This window comes from Musca domestica, unplaced genomic scaffold (assembly GCF_030504385.1).
Source record: "Musca domestica strain aabys unplaced genomic scaffold, Musca_domestica.polishedcontigs.V.1.1 1, whole genome shotgun sequence".
Taxonomy (NCBI): Eukaryota; Metazoa; Arthropoda; class Insecta; order Diptera; family Muscidae; genus Musca; species Musca domestica.
This window is the reverse complement of record NW_026712114.1, coordinates 16,819,855-16,843,132: the sequence shown is the minus strand read 5'-3', so window position 1 is coordinate 16,843,132 and position 23,278 is coordinate 16,819,855. Positions and strand designations below refer to the sequence as shown.

General features: G+C 36.8%; 1 protein-coding gene across 7 annotated transcripts in view; it reads right to left on the bottom strand.

Moving 5' to 3' along the window:
• Positions 1–7,788: 7,788 nt before the first annotated feature.
• Positions 7,789–23,278, bottom strand: part of LOC101897320 (mucin-12) — a 98,602-nt gene continuing 83,112 nt past the window's right edge. For all 7 annotated transcript variants that reach the window (XM_059119750.1, XM_059119759.1, XM_059119762.1 and 4 more), the window contains 2 exons: positions 11,313–15,471; positions 7,789–8,977 (listed from right to left, as the gene is read on the bottom strand). In XM_059119750.1, the coding sequence (XP_058975733.1) occupies positions 8,923–8,977; positions 11,313–15,471 (4,214 nt within the window). In that variant the 3' untranslated portion in view covers positions 7,789–8,922. The remainder of the gene's footprint in view (positions 8,978–11,312; positions 15,472–23,278) is intronic.

Sequence of the window (23,278 nt, the reverse complement as noted above, 5' to 3'; positions counted from 1 at the left end):
AAGAGAGTCGCTGTCTTGTTTCATATAATTATGAAAATTATTTAAGAATTTGACTTTATGTGGGAAAGGTACCAGAAAGGGCGGTCCGTTATATGCCATCTTCAAACCAGATCTTAGGTCGGTATAAATACTGGAATAGGTGTGATGTGTACTGATACAGACATCCCCATCTCCGTAGTCGATCTAAGTTTGATAACAATATGACGTTATTATACCATATCGTGGCTAATGGCCAGTCAGACGGACGAACGGCTAGATCGACCCCAAATGTCCTAAAACGGATTTCGTCCAATGTGATCTAGGGTCTTAAGCCGTTATTCACGTTTTGGCCATATAAAATAAGGTTAAGGTTATAAAATTTGGTTATTTTTTGCAAGTAGGGTTGATATAAGGAAGTGGTTTTTGGAAGTGTGTTTTACTAAGGAATTCTAAATTTTGTATTAGTTGAACGGATAGAGCTTGAAATCTGAAATTTGGTATTACAGTCTCTGCTAGTGTTCCGTACTAAAAAATACTAAATGCTACTGAACGTGTTATTTGGAGAAGGGCAGAGTTGAAAAATTGAAGTTATTTGATGTTGTGTAGGATAAACAGACCAAAGGGTTTTTGAAAATTCGAACAATATGTGTATTCAAAATTTGATACCTTATGGAATTATGTAAGCCGTGGAGGTAAAATTTTGAAATTTTATGGTTTTTGGAAATGTGTATAAAGTGTAAGAACCGATGACTTATGCCTGAAATACATTTATAAAGAATGACTTGTTTCTATTATTTTTTTATTTCAAATATTACCCTATTGGTTTTTTCAGGCAGGTATAACTAAAAAAATGACAATATTGGTGTTTTATTTTAAAACCTCTTTCCGTATATATCTCTGCTGATATAGGTTAATTTCGTAAAATTTTATCGGTGGAATTTCACGAAATTTGAATGTTTATACAAACCCTTTGTAGATGAATATTTTGGGATAAATTACGTTCCTGAGTAGAATGAAAAACATAAGTAAATTTTTAATATTGGGTTGGAGAAAAAACAATTGATTTTACATAAAAATACTGATTTACAAATTAGGGATATCATAATTGTTTGTAAAAAGCATGTAAATGGAACATAAGGTCACAATTTGATTATCACAAAAATCATCTCTTATGGGATAACTAGCAGGTGTTGTGCTCTAAACGATGGACGTCTGCAAAAAAAAAAAAAAAAACAAAACAAAAGAAGAAAACCACAACACAAATTGACAAGACAATGCCAATCCCGATAATAATCAAAAGTCCTTTTCGTCCTGTTCATTATGAATGACAGCCATTAAATCCAATTTTTGCAAGTTTATAGATGATAACTACTGATTAGTAGAAATTCATAATGGGAGATACCAATTTGCAAAAATAATTGCAGGGGGTTGTTCAATCACCCCATATTTTTGGAGGGAGAGCGAGATGCGGAAATCTCGATAAGCTCAAAATAAAACACCACTTATTACAAATGGGGGAAAAACAACAAGTGGCAGTGATGCCGTCGAATCCAACTTGTCGCACACACCGACACATACACACATCAATACACAATCCTGTTTAACTCGAGTAGAAAATGGCGAACTCGTGCCATTGCCAAGTGTTTGTTCACTGTTTACACAGGGAATCATCATCGTCATCTGCACATGTTGTTCCGATTCGTCACTGAGATTATCGCCCGAAGCCATAGGAAAACTGAAGCAGCGAATGGAACGAACAAATACAGGACCATTGAATGTAAACAACAACATTGAACAAAAACAAAACAGATTCACTTGTATGGCATGACAGATATCATTTATCGATGAGGATGATGACCCTGATTGTAGCCCAAAGATAAAACAATAAAATTACACAAAGAGATTGAGAGCGACAGAAGAGAAGCCTTTTACAACAAAGATTACAGGCGATATAATTCATTGGAAATGTTGTGAAAACTCGGCTTAAATCAATTTGTTATTGGTTTCATATCAATATCCTTAAAAATGTAGGAATGCAGATAATAAAACAATATTTTTTGCTACTGAAAACCGAGAAAAGGATATCCAATCTTATAACATATTATTGGGAAACAATCACAAAAACGATTGGCGATTTTTAAGCGTCTACACGAAAATTAAAACTTTTGATAAAAAAGAAAAACTTTATATATTTCTGAAACATATGGCATTTAAATAAATCTGAGACATCTAACACCAATGTTGCCAATTTTCTCTCTGGATCTAAGTTTAAAATTATATTAGGATGTGTAAAATTAAACGTCCAACTACAGGGCCTTACCACGATATTCATGATTATTCAAAGTGTCATTTTGTTGAAGGAAGGATAGTAAAATATTTACCATTTCGAACCAAACCAAATTCTGCGAAATTTAGTCTTAATTGTAGACCTAGAGGCTAATATCCTTCATTGAAAGTTATATACTTTCCGCAATTTCGTCACTTAACTAGGGTTAATATCAGAGATATTGAGATATGCAAAATTGAAGGAATATTTTTTTATACTCTTCATCATAGTATGGGGGTATATTAAGTTTGTCATTCCGTTTGTAACACCTCGAAACATACATTTTAGACCCCACAAAGTATATATATTCTTGATCAAATTCTATGTCGATTTAGCGATGTCCGTCCGTCTGTGGAAATCACTCTAGCTTCCGAACGAAATTAAGTAGGTTGATAAAATTTTACTTAAATCTATATTATGTCTGCAGGACTTTTGGTATTGAATATGAGCCATGTAGGTCCAAATGTTGGTATAGCCCCACATAACGGCACCTCCCGATATTCGGCATTTTGATGATCTTAGCGACTTTATTCATCGGAATTGTTTAAAATTTGGCATTTGAAGGTGGTAATGGATACTACAGCCTAAGACAGAAATTGTATGTGCAGTTCCACGTCTTCGTATAGCCCCCATATAACGGTACCTCCCGATATTCGATATTTTGATGATTTTAGCGACATTATTCACCGGAAATGTTTAAAATTTGGTATTTGAAGTTCGTAATGGATACTACAGCCAATGACAGAACGCCTAACGACACCACCCGGTAATTGGAATTGTTTCAAATTTGGTAATTGAGGTTTGTAATGAATACTACAGCCTAAGGCAGAAAATTTTCTGTGCAATTCCAGGTCTTTGTATAGCCTCCCTACAATGGTACCTCCCTATGTTCGGTATATTGATGATTTTAGGTACATTATTCACGATTTTTTTTTTCAAGTTCGGTATTTTGATGATTTTAGCTACATTATTCACCGATTTTTTTTTTTCAAGTTTCGCATTTGAATATTGTAATAGCTTATGACGAATGTAGCCTATCCAGGTCCACGTCGTCGTATAGACCCAATACACCGGCTATATGCGGTATTTTTATAATATATATGTAATATACATATATATCTCAATGTGTGACTGCTTCCAGACGAATCGGATGAAAATAGAATTTTGAAATTTTGACTGTAGCTCAATGGGGTTAGATAAAACGGCATTTTTTTTTAGATATTGGAACTATAACTGCTGAAATATACTAAAAGAAGTTAAAAAGAATCAGTCGGGTCTGCCGGTATTTTGACCTTCGTTATGATTATTCAAATTGTTGACCCTCTATGGAGTTGGTTCCGAAGGAATGGGACAACATTGTCCATTTCGTATCGGATCTAAATAAATATTATATATATACTAGCTGGCCCGGTCCGCGTTGCCGGCCCGTAGTTTTTGTCTATTATACATATTTGTCAAAGCATAATTATTCACAGATATGACTGATATAAGAGTTCACGTACTGGTCGATTAAAAGTGTTTTAAAATACCTGTACCCATAATTAAGCCGTGGGCTTCAATATTTTAACCGGGGGCTTGAAATGTGTGGATGTGGTATACAAATCTATTAAAAAGTATATATTAATCTTATCCCCATGTAAGGGATCAAATTAATTTTTAGTATGGTAAAAATCGTAGCAACATTTTCCAGTCAAATAAGCAGTAATTTTGAATGTACTGTACTTTGTACACCTCATAATTGAGGGCTGAATGATTTAAAAATAGCCAAAGTTTATTACTTTTTTAAACACATTTTCACCTCAGATTGTGCATAAGAGTCCTCATAAGTCCTCCTAATCATGTCGGTCTGTTTTCCGCCAAAAGGTGGACTTGAGGTGGTACTATTATATGGAAAATTTGTAGATATTAATGAAATTTTTGTGTAAGATTGTTACCCCCCAATATACATTTTTAGCCAAATCCTTTAAAATATGGTGAAATCAGGAGGTGGGCACTACTCCGAAACATCGATCTACATCGAAAACTTTCTTCTACCCTTCATAATCCAAGATGGCAAATAGAAGCCAAATCAAAAATATAGCAGAACAACATAATATGTCAAACTAAAAAAATTTCGCGTGATTTAAATAAGTAATAATAGTTTTATCCACCTCATAATTGAGGGCAGAATGATTTCAGAATAGTCAAATATAATTATTATTATTATCAAATATAATTAACGTAAGATGGGAATTAATTTTAAATTGTAAGTTGGAGTCCATATTTTTCATCATAGTATAATTCAATGACGATTCAACAAATATTCGGTCCCGTGCTACTTTCTTATATTTGTAATTTGTTCATGTTTTCACAATTTATTTCATATAGATGTATATCCCAAATCTACGTTCCCAACAAATATTCTCTTGGGGTTGCAAATTCAATAGAATACACATTTTTCTTTTCTGACCACACATTAGATGTGAAAGTGGAAGTGAATAAATTTCTATGTGGCAGTTATCTGTACGATGGTTCCTTACCCCAGTGTAGCATAAATACAATTTTTTAGTGGTCAAGACCAATATGGGCCCTACTCCGAAAATTTTATGCGAAGAGATTCTCTACCCCCTTAGAAACAAAGATGCCAAATAAGGGCCAAAAATAGAAGAAAGTGGGGAAGACTCCAAAAATAGCTTAAATCATACGATGGTTATTTATGATCGATATCATGACCTGCAAAAGCGATTTAAGGTATCTTAAATGTTCAGGAAGAATTTTTGGAAGGATAGAAATCCTTTTCTTACTTAAAGTCCCATTCGCACTACTATTTTGCACCCTTTATATTTGGTATTTTACTGGTTGTACTCCCAAAAATTTTTGCATTTTGAGCTCTCATTGGACGGATTGTTGTGACATGAAAGAAGTAGGTCCACGCTTTGAAATGAGCCCCATTAGTCTTTTTCGGTCATTTTTGTTTGTAGGCCCTGGAGTTGAAAGGTAGATGTCAGTTACCATCGTATTTCGCACTTATTTCATTTTTTTGGTGAAAAATTGTATATAGCGAAAAATTCTTCTTTAGTTTGTTCACAAAAAATCCACTGAATTCAATATGATATTACAAATTGAAAAAAATTTACAAAAGAAGAATAACAAATTGAAAAAATCTTCAACTTGTTCGCTGATGTTTTACAGCAACTGTTTAAGGATCCTTACAAAGTTTGTCAATAGAATGTACTTTTATTTTAAAATTCAACTCCATTGGAATTTTTTTTCGATATTTCCCCGTTTTGAGAATTGTTGCAATGAGATCTCTTTTTTCGTGATTTATTTAACGATTTTGAAAAAGTAATTATCTTTTAACTTTGGTGTGACCGCATTAAATTATTTCGGTATCATCTATTCCGTTTCGCCAACACATAATTCGGTACTACACTTCCATGTAACCCGCCATCAATTTCAGTTCTCAAGAAATCAAGTCAATTAAATAAATTGGTATTAATATTCGAATTCAAAAATAAAATATAAAAAACACTACAAATGTATATTAGAAAAAAGTAAGTCAAAATGGAAAAAATCATGCAAAATAAAACATTACTATTGTACATTTGAAAAGTCAAAATGAAAATGTTAATATATCACATTTTTACGCGATTTTTGTGGATATTATCCTTTTCGGAGAGGAGACAACTCCGAATTTGTGTGAATCGTTAAAATCAGTCCAGCGGTTCTTAAGTTATAAGCGTAGTAACTAACACAACTTACATTTATATATATAGATATTGCAAAGTGCCAAGTTTCGACTATATCGCCTATTTCCTATGAGATATGTGATAATTTTTAGAAAATGTTTAAATGTGCGTGAGGCACCATATACCGAAGTGTTCCATGAAGTTTGAAGACGGTTGGAAGCTTATATTGTTTTGTTTTTCAAAATCTTGAACCACACGTGGGGATGAACCATATTTATCACAGATCTTGTGTTGATGAAAATACTGAGATGTACCAAATCCGAATAGAATCGGATGTTAATTTCGCGTTTTATGAGCTTCACGGATGTTCAAAATGTTGACCCTTTGTGGGGGAGGTACCAGAAGGAGTGGGACCATATATTCCATCTTCACAGCAGACCTTCTGTTATTAAATGTGAAATATGAAGAAAACCGGATAATTATTTCGGATTTTATAATCGTTTTGGGGAGGTACCAGAAGGAATGGTCCGATCTCTGCCATTTTTATGAAAAATCTTGTGTTGATGAAAATGTTGAGATGTGCCAAGTCTGAATGGAATCAGATTTTAATTTCGCGTTTTATGAGCTCATGGACATTAAAAATTATGACCCTTTTTGGAGGAGGTACCAGGAGGAGTGGACCGATATATTCCATCTTCACACCAGACTTTGGGTCAATAAAAATATTGGGATGTGTGAAATTTGAAGACAATCGGACTCTTACACCACCTTTTATAAGAGTTATAATTATTCAAAATTTTGATCCTTTGTGGGAGAGGTACTTGATGGAGTGGACCGATATCGTCCATTTTCGCACTTGACCTAGCACTGATGCAAATATTATGATTTACAAAGTTGGAGCAAAATCGAGCTATCCTTTTCGAGCTATCGAGCTTTCCTTCTGTGCAATAAAATATATTTTTATATTTTTATATAACTTTCGACCTTTTGTGTGGGAGGCACCAGAAAGAGTAGAACGATATTGCCCATTGCCGAACTCGATTTAAGTTTTATAATAGATACTCCCTTCGAGAGCAGCAGGATTTGGTCCAAAGAGACCTAGGTTCTAAAGTCGTTATTTCGATGAGACATGTTTTGGTCGTATCAAATGATATAAAAAAACTGCAACAAAGCCAAACGCCATAATTTTTACATTTTTTTTTAATTTAGTCCAATGGATTGGTATCCGGAGATTTTGGTGGCCATTGTGAGCTGGAAATGAAGCGAGGATCCTCATTTTGTAACAATTCTGGGGTGGCGCGTGCTGAGTGCGATGTTGCTTCGTCCTGTTGAAATGTCCACGATATGCGGCCAAAATGTTTGCGTGTCCAAGGCTTTAATACACCCTTCAGCATTTTTTCGCGATAATATTCGGCTTTATTCTAATGCCACGATCTATTATGGCGATCCACGCTTGAATTCCACCGCGAAGAACTTTCTTTCCGGAAAATTCTCACCAAAATGCTTCTGTACGTTTGTAAACAATATAATGAGCTGTGACTGGAATAATTTTAACAGGTGTCGTACGAGTGACTTAGAAATGACAGCAGTATGAAGTCGATTGCAGTTTTTTCATCTCACCCTGTATACCCTCTGTAGTCATATGGCTGAAGGTATAATAAAAAAAATGCCTCATACATCTCCTATGACTAAGAGTCTAGTAGGCTATTTTGTAAGTAGTTACTAATAACAACATTCACGTTACAAACCCATCATTTGGTAACGAGATTTTTGCTACATTACTTGATTCCTCACACCAAAAATAAAATAACCCGATTTGTCATTTATGTAGTAAAAACGTCTAGTTTATTCGTTGTTATAATTATTTTTAATGGTTTGTTGTTGTTCTTGTTGTGTTGATACATTTTATTTAATTGATTTTTAATGTTATTCATCGATAACGTCAACATATACTTAGTTACTTTGTTCTTGTGGTTGTTCTTTTGCACCTAAAGTTACATTTTAAAAAAAAAATTAAAATTATTTTTTTTATAATTTAAATGATATGTGTGTGTGAGTCGAAAACGTAAAAAGAAATAAAAGATGTAAATGTAACGATGTAATAAAAAAAAGAAATTTAAGACGAGAAAAGGATAAACAAATGAAGGCACTAAAGTTTTGGGGGAATTGCTTAGTCGTAAGTACCTTCAACAATGTACGATGTAGTAATAGTAATAATAATGATCATAATAAATAATGATGATGATCATGATAATAATAATAATAATAATAATAATAATATTTATGATAATTATGTCGATGATAATTACGTTGCTAATAACGACAACTACAAAAAAGACTAGTAGTCAAAATAGGAAGACTAGAGTTTCCTATTTTTTGTGTGTATGTGTGTAAGTTTTGTTTTTGGTTTTTTTTTTTCTTCCAAAAAAAATTATTGCAAATTACTAGAGATAATAGTCTTAGTTATATCTAATTTATTAATAATAGTTTAGAGTTTTTTCTTCTTTGGTTTATGTGTAAAAAAATACGCATTTGCATGCGTTCGTAATAATAAATTAAATAGTTTTTTTTTCTTCTTCTATGAAATGAATTCGTAATAGGATGGGTGAGGCCTACAGATTGTTTGGTTGGTTGGTGGGGATTTCCTTTCTTTTGGGGGAAAAAAAAGTTCAAGTCTATTTTTCTTTGGTTTCTTGGTTTTTGGTAGTTATTGCTGTAATGAAAATCTTAAAATCTACGGTTGTTGTGCGGCTGCTGCTGATGATGTCTAGAACCGGTCGAACAGGATGAAGATGAGGCGGCACCGCCTCCTCCTCCACCACCGCCACCGCCGGTTCTTCTACTCGAGCTACCTTTCGATGATGCCGATGAGGAACTAGGATTGTTGAGTCGCTTCCTTTCCTGGGCATAATAACAGAATATACAAAAGCCATTTTGTGGTGTGGTACATCAAATGTTTGTGGGGCTGCGTGAAGAGGATTGGGTGCGATAACGTGAATTGGATCTGAAAGAAAATGAAAGAAAGAAATAGACAATAGTTAGGTTCCGTTGTCTTGAAAAGCGTCAATGTAGCCAAAAAAAGTATATATATCGTAATTTTTGGAACATTTATTGCACGAATTTCCGAATGACCTTTTTATTCCCTCCACCATAACACTTCGAAATATTAATTTAAGACCCCATAAAGTATATATATATTCTTGATTAGCGTAAAATTCTAAGACGATTTAGCCCTGTCCGTCTGTCTGTCTGTATGTTGTAATCACGCTAGAGTCAAAACAAATAAAGATAGGAAGCTAAACTTTTGCACAGGTCAATCTTTTGTCTGCAGGCAGGTCAATTTCGAAGATGGGCTATATCGGTCCGCGATATCGTATAGCCCCCATATAGTGGTACCCTCCGATATTCGGTATTTTGATGATTGTAGCCTAATTTTTCAATGAAATTGTCTGAAAATCGACAAAAGGTTCCTTCTGAGTACTTTACCCCCTGGAAGAGTATTGTCTATACAGGTCCACGATATCGTATATCCCCCATATAGGTACCGTTATATGGTAAAGTACTCAGAAGCAACCATTTGTCGATTTTCAGAAAATTTCATATACCCTATATTCGGTATTTTGATGATTTTACCTAATTTTTTCTATTGAATTGTCCAATAATCTATACTAGAAGTTCTCTCTAGGCACTTTACCCCCTGGAAGAGAAATGTCCACAGAGGTCCACGATATCGTATAGCCCACATACACTGAACCCCCCGATATTCGATATTTTGACGATTTTAGGAACATAATTCACCGGAGTTGTTTCAAGCTTCGTGTTTAGAGTTCGTAATGGGAACTATAGTCTATACCAGAAAATTATCTATGCAGGTCCACGTTTTCGTATAGGCTCCATACATCAGTATCTCTCTATATTTGGAAGATTTTAGGTACAATTTTCACCGAAATATTTTTGAAATTTCCCAGTTGAAGTTCCTAATAGGTACTACAATCTGTGACAGAAAATTGTCTATGCAGGTCCAGGTGTTCGTATAGCCCCGATATACGGTATTTTGATGATTTTAGCTACATTATTTACCGATTTTTGTTCTAAGTTTCGTGTTTGAATACTGTAATGGCTCATGACAAAAGTTGCCTACGCAGGTCCAGGTCTTCGTATATACCGCTGTATAACGGCTATATTCGCTATTTTTAAGATTTAAACAAAATTTTAAGGGATTCTATTTTTTTGAAAATTTCCAAATTTTTAAAGGCCGAACTTACTGCTTTTTTTGCATGTTCTATACTAGGAGCCTATTAAATTGTCTCAAGATATACCTTCCTTGAAGTGTGCATAACTCGAAAATTAGCCTTTTGGGAACTCACAAAGAATCTGACAACTCTTGACTTACTGGAAATTAAACGCATTAGGAACAATTCTAAAATGTTCGTATCTCTTGGGAATCTAGGAATTTTATCCGTTAGGAGCCCTCAGTGATCCTGCTACCATATCAATTCATAGGTTTTATATTTAATAATGAAACTTTACGGATATTGACTGAACTCCGACATAAAGGGTACAAAAACTATAAAAAGGTGCAAAATGGCTCAACATTGTGTTTGAGCGGACGATAAAGAACCAAACTTTTAAATTTTGTATGAGAGTCCTTTGTCATGCCGAAATGTGTTAAGGCAGAAATTTTTAGAGATTTATGCTTAAAGGGTTCAAAAGATACTAAGAGGTACAAAATGTTAATGCATTGTTATTAAAATTAAGTTTAGTTTTGAGGGAGATAAGAGAGAATTTTCGAAAATTCGGCCCTATATGGTACAAAAAGGTACCATCGGCACAAAATAGTGGGATATTGTTTTTGAGCGACTGAGAAAGAATTTTCGAAAATTCGTTGGTTAAGGGATAACAGTGCTTAGAGTTACCAAATTGTATCATATTGTTAATTAACGATCGATAAGAGCTAGATTTATAAAATTTGGTAAAGATGAATTTGTACTTAAAGAGTACAGAAAGTACTCAATAGTACAGAATTGTTACGTAGCACAATAAGTTACGTAGCGTTTATGAAATTTTTTATGAGGAACTCACTTAGTATGATAAGTCGAGATATTTAAAATAGTACCAAAAGGTACAAAATGATATTGAGCGACCCATAAGAACTGTAAATTTAAAATTTTGCATGGAAACCACCATTTGTGGCCCCCCATATTTAGGTTACTTTGAGATTTAAACTTTCAAAACTCCACTACATGTGTCTTCTACTTTTATAATCTACTGACTTTTCCCTGAAACTATATTTTGGGTTGCACAGTGTAATTAAAATCTCAGCAGCCCTCCCAACTCACCTCGATAAGCTTGTGGTGTAATCCCTTAATGGTGTATTCGCATCATGTCGATAACTGCTAGAACTGCCAGGCTCTAAGAGAGACATTGTACGATGATCATAGGCACGAATTGGCCTTCGACCCATTGTGGCATATCCATCGATATGGCCACCGGTGGAGGTCAAATTACTGCCCGCCGCCGCCGCCGAGGAGGTACTGCTGCCGTTGGCGGTGTTGTAGGAGAAACGTCTTTTGGGATTGTAGGTGTTGTAATAGGCCGTTGTAGAGGCTAGACCGCTGCCGCCGCCACCACCCGCCTTCGACAAATTACTGGAATCATCGCCAAGGGTGGTTTTGTAACGCGACGACAAGATGGCAGTATGAGGCATTATATCTTTTTCGGGTGTGTTATAGGTAGAACTGCCACTTGTGGCATAACGTCGTTCCGAGAGACCTGATGGTGAGGTGGGCGCCCGTATGTCGTTGAGACTTTTACGTGGACGCCCGGGCGTCAAAGTATATTCATGGCTGGCATAGGGAGATTTGTAAACGGGTGGTTTCAGTTCCGTACCAATGGGACTGAGTTTGAGTGGTCGGAAAAATTCCTGGGTTATGTCCGGTGAACGGGCCCTTTCCTCAGGATAGATTTTGTTGGAGGATCTGGTCTTGGCTGCCGCCTGTTGTTCTCGGTAATATTCCCTAACAGCATTCGGTCCCACAATGCTGCTCGTTCGCTTGGGTTTCTTTTCATTGAAACGACAATAGAAACTGCGTCGTCGGATACGATCCACAATACTTTCATTGGGATCGGAACTTTCACCGTCCCGTCGGGTGGGCGATGAAACCTGGGATGTACGTGAAAGTCTGGAAACGGCGGGCGAGGGTGTGGCCCCACCACCACCATGCATGCGATAATTGTCCTCCGAACAGACAGACCAATTGTCGAAATACAATTCGGGCTCTTCGGTTGGCGAACGGAACGTTGACGTGGAGGCACAGTCTTCTTGATAACTTCTGGAATCCGATGAGTAATTGGCAATATTATCGAAAGAGGGTGACATCAGATTGTTGTTGGTCTGATTTGTGGAGCAGGTTGAGAGCGGTGGTGCTTCATGGCCGGTACTGGTGGTAAGGCTGCGATAGCCGGTGGTCTGACTCGAACTGAGCAGAGATGAGCTGTTGTTGTTGTAAGAAGTGGGTAAGGTATTGTTGTTGTTGTTGTTATTAAGATGTCCAATATTGTTGTTGTCCTGATTTGCGGCCGCCGTACTGCTTGAGGATGAACTGTGAATGATGTTGGTGGTGCTCCTGGGATAGGGCGGTAGATTCGAGTAGATTTCATTGTCATTGATGTAGGAGTATTTTTTGGAATTCCTTCCTGCCACAGGGGCTTCCGCCGTTGAGGGTGTCGAAAGTTTGGAAGATTTATCCGACAACTCTAGCATTAGGCCTTTACGGCGATCTTTGTTACCCTGCAAAGTTTGTGTTTCCAGCGAGGGATAGGAATTTTGCGGTTTCAGTTTATTGGAAGTCAAGGTATTTTCAATACACTCCGGACAGTTGGAGAGATCATTGGCTGTTGAGCTGGATTTGGGAGGAGGGGTACAGTTACATGGGGCCAAGGACTTGCCGCTACGACTCTTCTCCGCCGATTTTCTTTCCACTTCCGTGAATTTCTCTTTCTCTTTCAGTTTCAAAATGGCATCGGCATTTTGATAGATGGGTGAGGTATCTGTGGAATCCGTGATTTGTCGTTGAATATTACTGGCCGAGCGGGCTGTCCTCACGCGATTTGCAGAGTTATCCTTTTCGTAACGTTTGAAAAGGCCCAGGACTTTGTTGACGGACTTGCGATTAAAGGTCCCTGGCATTTCTTCCACACTCACCGCCCTCTTGATATACGTCGATTCGGAGTGTATTATGGGCTGGGAACGGGGCACGGAACGTTCCCTCAAATTCCTTATCATGGCATCAATGCGGGATCGTTTATCCGCTTTGATGGGCTTCGTTGTATCTCCAGTGCCAGGGGTTTTGGTTTCCTTGGACCCGGCGCCATCGCCCTCCCCTGCCGTGGGTGTACCGCTCTTTTTCGTTACCGAACTGCCGAGAGATTTAGTTTTCTTAACAAAGGAATATTTACCGCTAGTCTTTTCCGGTGAAGTACTCTGAGAGTTATCATTGCTCTGGCCAATGGCCTTCTTCTGGGTGGTGGGTATATTGGCACATGAGTTACTGGTTGCGGAAGCTCTTAACTTTTCGAATTTTTGGCCAATGGCATAGAGTAGACCCTTGTTGGGTTTCTTTTCCACCAATTTGTTGCTCGGTGTTTCTTTGGTACTGGGAGCTGCAGGACTTGATTCCTTGGAATCATCACCCACACTGGAATTGGTGTTACTCGCAGAGCTCGTGGAACTAATGGCTGTGGGTGGTGAGAGTTTGGATTTTTTGGTAATTTTTAAGACCTTCTTGGGTGCTGGAGAAACTTCTGGTAACATGGCCACACTTTCAGGGTTCGCTGAAGAGCTGGGGGTGGTGGCACTGGGTTTTAATACCATGGCAGTGGGTGGGGTGTTGCTTTCTTCAGGACTTCCGCCTCCCTCCATGTTGGCAAGTCTGGGTTTTGAGGGCTTCTTCAGCTCCTTGGGCGCCATTAACTTTGAGGTAGGATAACTCTTGGGCCTCAACAAACGACTTTCCCTTTGCAGAGTTGATGAGCCACCAATGGCATTGATTTCCTGGCCACTGGAGGTTGAGTTTTCCGTTGGAGTTTCTACAATGGCTGGCCCAATTTTAGTGGAAACCATATCCATTTGACCTGAATTTTCTGTCGCATTCGAGTCCTTGGTTGGATAGGATTTTGGCCTTTTCAGTTTGGAAACATTTTTGGGGGAATACAAATCGGTTATCAGAGACTTGGGAGCCGTGGTGTCACTCCCTGGAATGTTATCGCCAGCCGAGGTTTTGGGTGTTTCGGATTTTTTCACCACCACCTTTTTCACCTTCTTCACTACCGTCGTCGTGGTGTTGCTGGTGTTGGTAATGGTCTTATCGGCATCTGTGGAAGATTCTGTGGATTTTTCTTTGGGTTTGACCTTCTTTACCTTCTTCAGGGTCGAGGTACCCGCAACAGTCTTTTCTTTGTTCTCCACCAGGGTGGGCTCGGTTATGTCTCCACTACTCTCCTCCTCCACCAGTCGCTCCTGCTGGGATCGAATGGTGGACAGTAATTGTAGTTCCTGTAGAATCTTATCAGCCAATTCATGTTTTGCCAGTTTTTCACTTTCATCAAATTCTCTGGGCCGGGACAGGCTTCGACGATTTCTCTTCAGGGTATCTTGCTGGGATCCAATTCCCTCTGATTTTTCCGAGAACAAATCCAAGCTCTTGTTGCGAACATGTCGTGTGTGTTTCAATTTACTACCGGCGTCGAGAGATTCAATGCCAGGCTTTACAGGTTCCTCGGGAGTCATACCACTAGCCTCAACGGGCGACTCTTCCAGCGGCTGCTCCATAAAATCAGGGCGCAATAAACGTGAAATCCTTCTTTGAGAAGGCCTTTTGGCTACTGCCCCAGTACTTTCCATGGAGGCTGAGGGTGAAATCCTACCACTTGGTGGCCTACCCAACATGGAGGGGATTTCTGTGTTACCCAATATATCCTTGCTGGACTTTTTCACATAGGGTGAGTAGTATTTGTATTTTTCATTCACCTCACTGCTGTACAAAGGACATGGATCCTTGCCACTGCATTCCTGATTTGTGGATTCCAGTTTGGTTTCCTCTTTTGTTGCAAAATCATCTCGTATTCCATTTACATTTTCCACCTTGTCCTTGGCCACACTTAATTCCTTGCGTTCTTCCTCCGTTTTCGTTACCGGCAAAGTGGACCCAGGTCTACCACTACTTTGGCTACGTTTATAGATCCGTGTGGGAGGACATTGGCCAGCCTGCACACTTAGTGTGCGTGAGAGCTTTCTTGCCTGTGTCGGTGGCAATTTGGCCAAAAGCTGTTCCTGAAAACATTTCGGCAGTCCTGGAGCAATGCTGGATAAAGTCTCCAGATCAGTTTTACTCAAACGTAAACGTGATAAATCTAAATCGGCCAGATCTAAGGGTTCGTCAGGAAGCTGACTGCCATCGTCTATGGACTTTGATTTTTTATCGGCATTGCTAGACTTGCCTGGAAGAGAGAAGCATAAAAAATAACATTTTTTGATCATTTCTATTCCAATAATTTGTAGAGACGATATCTAGAATGGTTTAAGAGATTTTTTCCTTGAATACTTTTACAAAACTTACCAAATTAGACTTTTGTAAGGGAGCAGGATTCGGCTTAAGGCGTGTTATTAATACATGCTCCAATGACCGCCACTGGAAGAACTTGGCAAAGCTGTACTTACCAGAGCTTTATATATTCATGGGTTTTTTTAAATCCTTAAAGGATTTCTAAATAATTTTATCACAATGATAAAGGACTTAAAGAAAAAAAAATTCCTAGGACTATTGGAGGTGGATTTTTAATAGTTTTTTTTTAAAGAACTATTGCAGCTTCGAAGAATGTTCTTTCCGAGAAGTATCATGGCTATGAACGTGCAGTTTTAAGAATATTTTTTCAAGGACTAAACCAAATAAAAACGGCTAATAGTTTTTCAAGGACTATCACAGCTAAGAAGAAGATTTTAAAATATATCCTTCAAGGATTATCAGTGGTACAATTAAGATTTTTAGAATATTTTCTTCAATTATTTTTGAAGATTAAAATATTGATTTTTAAGAATACTTTCAGCGACTACCAAATTCATAAACCTATATTTTTTGTTCTTTTTTTAATACCAAGGACTATCAGAACCATAAACGTAGATTTTAAAGAGAATACTTTTCCAAGGACTATCAGAACTATAAATGTGGATTTTAAAGACTAGTTTTTAAGGACTATCATAGCTTCAATACTAGATTTTTAAGAATATATTTTCAAGTGGATTTCACAAAGATTTAAAAAAAATCTCAATTTTTTTTTTTTTTTTTATTTAACGACTATCAGATTACCAGAAGTCTCCCTGGCACCCAAAAAGGTAATAAAAAATACGAAAAAATCCAACCTCTCACCACCCACAACTATTAGTTTCACAATTTTCGCGAGTAACACCATTTCCAGGATGGGTGAATATTCCAAGAAAGTTTTGCAGCTCCCTATACCAAGGAAACCACGAGCAAGAAAGAAAAGAATCCCAACAATAATCTGCTCAAAGTGAGTGGTCTAAAATGCTAGAAGTTAAATAAAAAATGCCGGGGACCCTTAATCGCAAGTCACCTAGAAATCCTGGACCTTTTCTAATCTTCCAACCTTTCAACACCCTCAACAGTAGATGTTGCAGTGGAAGGGAGGAACTATATGAAATACTCCTGCATTAATGACAAAGAAATCTATTCAAATTCCGCCTTTTCGGAGGACAATTATCGCATACATGGTTGTGGGGTCACATCACCCACAGTTTGCAGACTTTCACATATATCCCAGGTTTCGTCGTCCACCCGACGGGAGAGTTGAATCCTAGGTGAAAGTTCCGATCCCAATGAAAGTATTGTGGATCGTATCCAACGACATAGTTTCTATTGTCGTTTTAATGAAACGAAACCCAAGCGAACGATCAGCATTGCTGAGCAACAGGCTGAGGCCAAGCCAAGATCCTCTAACAAAATAAATCCCGAAGAAAGGGACCGTTAACCGGACATAACACGGACATTTTCCGACTACTCAAACTCAGTCCCATTTTATAAGGAATGTCTACATGTGAAGCATGACCTTGTTTGGTAATTTTTATGAATATTTCTGAAAAGGCTAGCAGAGATCCAAACGTATAGCTGTTTACAAGGACCTCCAGGGTCAAAACTTTGATTTTTAGGAATATTATTTTTAAGGACTAAATGAGTAGCAAACATGTAGTTTAGTCGAAGAACAACCATTGCTTCAAAAATGGATTTTTCCAAGGACTATAAAGGCTCCAATAATAGCTTTAAGTGGACACTAACACCTCAACACTTTGGTTTTTAAAGGACTATTACCTTCAATTAGGATTTCCAATTAATGAAAATCTAAATGTGAACCTTTTCAGGGATTATCACAGGACTACCTTCGATGCCAGAAACTATCATGGCTCCAGAATACCTGAATACTTTCCAAAGACTCATTTCATGGACTATCTCACCATTGGGTATTTTTTTTTATAGACACTAAAACATAATGCGAACTTTTCCCAGGGATTATCAAAGCTCCTAGCGGGGTTATTTCCAAGCACTATTAGAGTTCAAAACGTAAAATTTTTATAAAAATATTTGAGGTAGACTAAGAACTCCAAACGAGGATTTGAATGGTACCAAGAGCTCTAAACGTGAACATGTTCAGAATATTTATTAAGGACACTAAGAGCCCTAAGCGTGCATTATTTCCTTGGACTGAAAGAGCTCCAAACTATGTTTTTTAATAATATTTTTTAAAACAAAGTCTCTTTGATTTTCAAGGATCTTAATATTATTTTGGCCTTTTATATGCTCCATATGTGGACGTTTTTCGAGAATTATTTGCGCTTTTAAAAGTTTTTTTGAAGTAAGCTAAGAACTTAAAAGTCGATTTATTGGGAATAGTTTTAACGATATAAAGAGCTCCAAACGTTGACTTTGCAGGTACTTCAAGCTTGAAGGATTACTATCAAACACCAAAAGCTCAATTTTCAAGGATCGAAATACTGTTTATGACTACACCACATATAAAGTAGGATTTTTTTAGGACCACTTATTTTCTGAAACTTTTCAGACGAATATTATTTCGGTTTTTTTGGGACTATTTTTTTTTTGTCTGAATATTTGTCTTAAATGCTCTTAGATATACACGGTGAGATGAAAAAATTGCAATCAACTTCAGACTGCTGTCATTTCCAAGCCACTCGATCGACAGCTGTTAATTTTTTTCATTATATTGTTTACAAGCGTACAAAAGCATTTTGTTGAAAATTTTCTAGAAAAAAAAGTTATTAGACTCAAAAGAGCTAAAGATTTGCTTCGCTTGGCCGAAAGTGGTAAACTGCTGAATTTGGTTTTCTCCGATGAGAAAACATTCGTTGTCCAGCAGTTTGTAAACGAACAAAATGATCGTGTTTACTTGCCAAAGAGGACTCAAGCGCCGGCCATGGTGGTGGTGTGGGCCACCGCTCGTATTAATCGACCGTGGCATCAGAATAAATGCCGAATATTTTGGAGGATGTATTAAAGCCTAGGGCACGCAAACATATTGGCCGTAGACCTTGGACATTCCAACAGGACACAGCACGCGCCACCCGAAAATGGTTACAAAATGACGTTCCTCGCTTCATTTCCAGCACACAATGGCAACCAAATTCTCCGGATACCAATCTGTTGGACTATTGTGTCTGGAGTATTTTGGAAAGCAAGGTTGGCGCTAAAAATACCAAAGTGTTGATCACCTCAAGCAAGTGCTTCGCCTGGTATGGGCCAAAATCCCGCAGAGCAACATTCGGGCAGCGTGTGACGGTTTCATTGGCCATTTGAAGGCCATAATTCGTGCCAAAGGTGACCAATTCAAATAAACCTAAACTTATTTTAAAATTTGATGCTGTTTCCGACATTTTTTGCTTTCATTCAATAAAGTTAAAGAAATGTAAAAATTATGGCGTTTGACTTTATTGCAGTTTTTATCTCACCTTGTACAGGTCGCAATTATCGTTCAATCCAGAAAAGACTATAGTTTTTGAGGATGTACATTTAGGGTAACAATTGAAACCCCTACAGGCACAATTGAAATCCAATCGACATGGAATTTTGCATGACAAGAGCGTTAAGGACAGGGAAAGTCTAGCATTTTGGATGTCGATTGGATTATGTTTAGTTGTAAAATGGATCAAAACTTTCGTATGAAATTGCTTAAATACCTAACAACACGATGGAGCGCGTAAATATTGAGTAAATGCCCCGGGTCAAACAGCTAAGGGTAACATCTGGGCAGGGCTCTATGACATTAATCCAAAAACGAACTATTCCAAAATGTATTTGGACATAACGGGGCCTGCAATATATTGTAGTGTTGCAGGGTATAACATGGTCGGCGCCGCACTACTATAGTCTTTGCTTACTTGTTTTTTCAGGGAATGTACCTGGACAATATTTTTTTCAGTATTTTTCCAAAGACTTTTAGACCTTTTATCGTGAATTTTTTAGAATAAATTTCCAAAGGACTACTATCAGGCACCACAAACTCCATTTTTTTTCTTGGACACTAAGATATCGAAAAATTGTTGGTTTTTATTCAATGACTTTAACACCTCTAAAGTGGGTTTTTTTCAAGGCCACTTATTTTCAGGAACTGTTCAGACGAAAATTATTTGGTTTTTTTTTTCAGGACTAAAAATTGTTGTTTAAATATTTTTTGTTAAAGGATCTTAGATATGTTATTGTAGACTTATCTCAAATTATATGTCTCAGAAACTGTTGGAATTAAAACGTTGTTATAACCTCCACCTTGGAAAGGAGGGTATATTAACTTTGTCATTCCGTTTGTAACATCCTTAAATATTCGTCGTAGACCCAATAAAGTAATATCATAATCAGCATAAAATTCTAAGTCGATTTAACGACGTCCGTCTGTCTGTCTGTTGAAATCACGAAACTGCCCACATTATTTGACGTAGAGCGCCAAAATTTAGCAGAGCAATTTGTGTTGTGTCTAGGATGGTTGGTATTGAAAATGAGATATATCGGTCCACGTTCTGGTATAGTCCCCATATAACGGCACCTCCCGAGATTCGGTATTTTGATGATTTATGCCACATTTTTTCACTGATTTGTTTGAAAATTGGTATTTGTAGGTCATAACGGGTCCCTGTACGTGTGGAAAAACATGGCATGTATAGGTCCACGTTGTGGTATAGCCCCCATATAAAGGTACCTCCCGATATTCGGTATTTTAATTTTTTTTTGCCACATTTTTCACGGATTTGTCTAAAAATTGGTATTTGTTGGTCATAATGGGTCCCTGTACGTGTGGCAAAACATGGCATTTATAGGTCCACGTTTTGGTATAGTCCCCATATAAAGGTACCTCCCGATATTCGGCATTTTAATTTTTTTGCCACATTTTTTCACGGATTTGTCTAAAATTTGTATTTGTTGGTCATAATGGGTTCTGGCTGCGGTGGCGAAACATTGTATGTATAAGTCCACGTTTTGGTATAGCTTCCATATAACGGTACCTTCCGATCCTCGGTATTTTGATGGTTTTTGCCACATTTTTTTACGAATTTCTCTGAAAATTGGTAGTTGTTGATCATAATGGGTCCCAGTTCGTGCGGCGAGTCATTGAAATTATAGGTCCACGTTTTGGCATAGCCCCCATATATTGGTAGCTCCCGATATTCGGTGTTTTGATAATTTTTAACACATTTTTTCACGAATTTCTCTGAAAATTGGTAGTTGTAGATCATAATGAGTTCTAGCTCCTTTGGCGAAACATTGCATGTGTAGGTTCACGATTTGGTATAGCCCCCATATAACGGCACCTCCCGATATTCGGCATTTTAATGGTTTTTTGCCACATTTCTTCTAATGTTTCTTTTACCCTAAGGTGGAGGGTATTAAAAGTTTGGCCCGACCGAGGAATCGAAACATTGTTGGGTTTTATTCAATGGCTGTAACACCTTTTTTCAAGACCACATATTTTCAGGAACTGTTCAGACGAAAATTATCTGTTTTTTTTTTACTAAAAAATTATATGTCTCGTAAATTATCGGAACTAAAAAGTTGCTTTTTAAAGGACTATCAGAGCAATGCGTTATTTTTTATATTAGAGCTATTATCACAGAATTTACTTACCGTTTTCACATCTTACATTTGCCTTAAAAACTTACACTCCGACTGTCACACACACAACTTCTAAAAAGACTATGCCCCCTCTCTTTCTCTCTCTTGCCTTCAGGTCTAATGTAAAAATCTAAACTTTACAACAATAATTATGAGTGTGTATTGCCAATTAGAAAAACATATTCCTAGAAATGAAATGAACGCATGACGGCCACGGTGTTGAGAACAAGAAAAATAAAAAAAGAAAAAGAAATCATAGCAAAACACTGAGCATAGCAAACATTTGAACATTGCGCGCATTTCGGTTATCGGCGGGGGGTTTTCTGTAATTTTAGCAAAAAACTGTAACGACATGCAAACAACGACAAACAGGAATACAAATAAGAACTAGTTTTTTGTTTTGGGTAAATTAGAAAAAAAAATAACTTTATTTTTTTTTGCTTTAATTTTTATTTTAATTATTGAATTAATAATATTATTAATTTCTTGTTGCATAATTAATGTTTAATAAAATGAATTAATTAGCTTTATTTTTTTTTTGTTTTTTTTTTTTGCATTTTGGAAGACAAAGTAACAACAATAATAATAATAATAATAAATAAAATAGTTTATATATAAATGGTATGTAGGCATATGAATAAATATATATGTGTGTGTATGTATGTGTGTTATGGTTTGTTTATTTTTTGTCTACAAAAACAAATAGTTAATAATATTAACGGTTATTAAATAAAAAGAACTAAAGTATATAGATATAAGAAAAATGAAACATTATTAAAAATTAAAAAAAAATAATTTGTATTAAAAATAGTGAAATATAAAATAACAGCTCATTTGTGGCAATCGAAAAAAATTAATTAACCTTCAATGATAAAGATAATAGAAGTAGCATCAACTATAGAGGATATGTGTTTAAATATTCTCGGAAATTACAATTTCGTAAAATAGTTGACCCGATACGAAGTTAGGGTCGACTGGGCAATTTTTTTATACCTTTCCCAAGGCCTGAAATTAGATTACGTCTTAAGAGTTTGTTCTAAAAATCCCTAGAATGTTGGCGACGCCTTAACATAGGCCATGTGAAAATACCTGTCAATACTGGCAGTTTCTGAGAATCAGAATATCAAATGATCACCCGTTCAGATAAACATTGTATCTAGGCCTTTCAAAGTGCCAATAAATAGGAGACACCTTTACCGGAAACTATTTTAACACCTGGACCTACAAGATCAATTTTTTCCGAGTGTATATTGCCCATTAAACTTTCGACACTGACATCAATGTCAGATCCGTAAAAATCTATCATTTTTTGAAGACGGAATGTCTTCAAATGAGATTCCAAAATGCCAAATTACAGACAATTAGGCATGACATTTAGCCCTAATCATGAAAATAGCGAAAGTTAGGAAGCACAGAAAAACTATTTTTGCAAGGTTGTATTCTGTCTATTTAAATATCAAAAATGTATCGACAAGAGACGTGCGCAGGGGGATGCTGTGCCGTCCAACTCCGAAATGGTTATTCTTCTGCGATTGTTATACCCTCCACCATAGTATGAAGGGTATATTAAGTTTGTCATTTCGTTTGTAACACCTCGAAATGCACATTTTAGATCCCATAAAGTATATATATTCCTGATCGGCATAAAATTCTATGTCGATTCAGTGATGACCGTCCGTCCGTCTGTGGAAATCACTCTTACTTACGAACGAATATAAGTAGGTTGATAAAATTTTAGTCAGATGTGATTTTGGTCTGTAGGTCTTTTAAACCAGTAAAGAAAGTCTTAAAGTCGGGCGGGGCCGACTTTATGATACCCTACACCACATTGCTAATTCAGTAGAGCTCCGCATAACAATTAAAAGTGTTTATGGCAGGATTCAATCATACATGCTATGATTATAATTTAAAGTTCAAAGGACTAAATATGCCGAAGCATTTGTATCTTTTAAATTCGGACATGTGTTGCCCATTTGGTGCACAAATAATTTGATCGGATAAAATATATATGGGAGCTATATCCAAATCTGTACCGATCTCGGTAAAATTTGGCAAAGATATTTCTGAGTTGTATTTGATATATTTCCCTGAATATCGTTGTTACGGAGTGCATATTACGG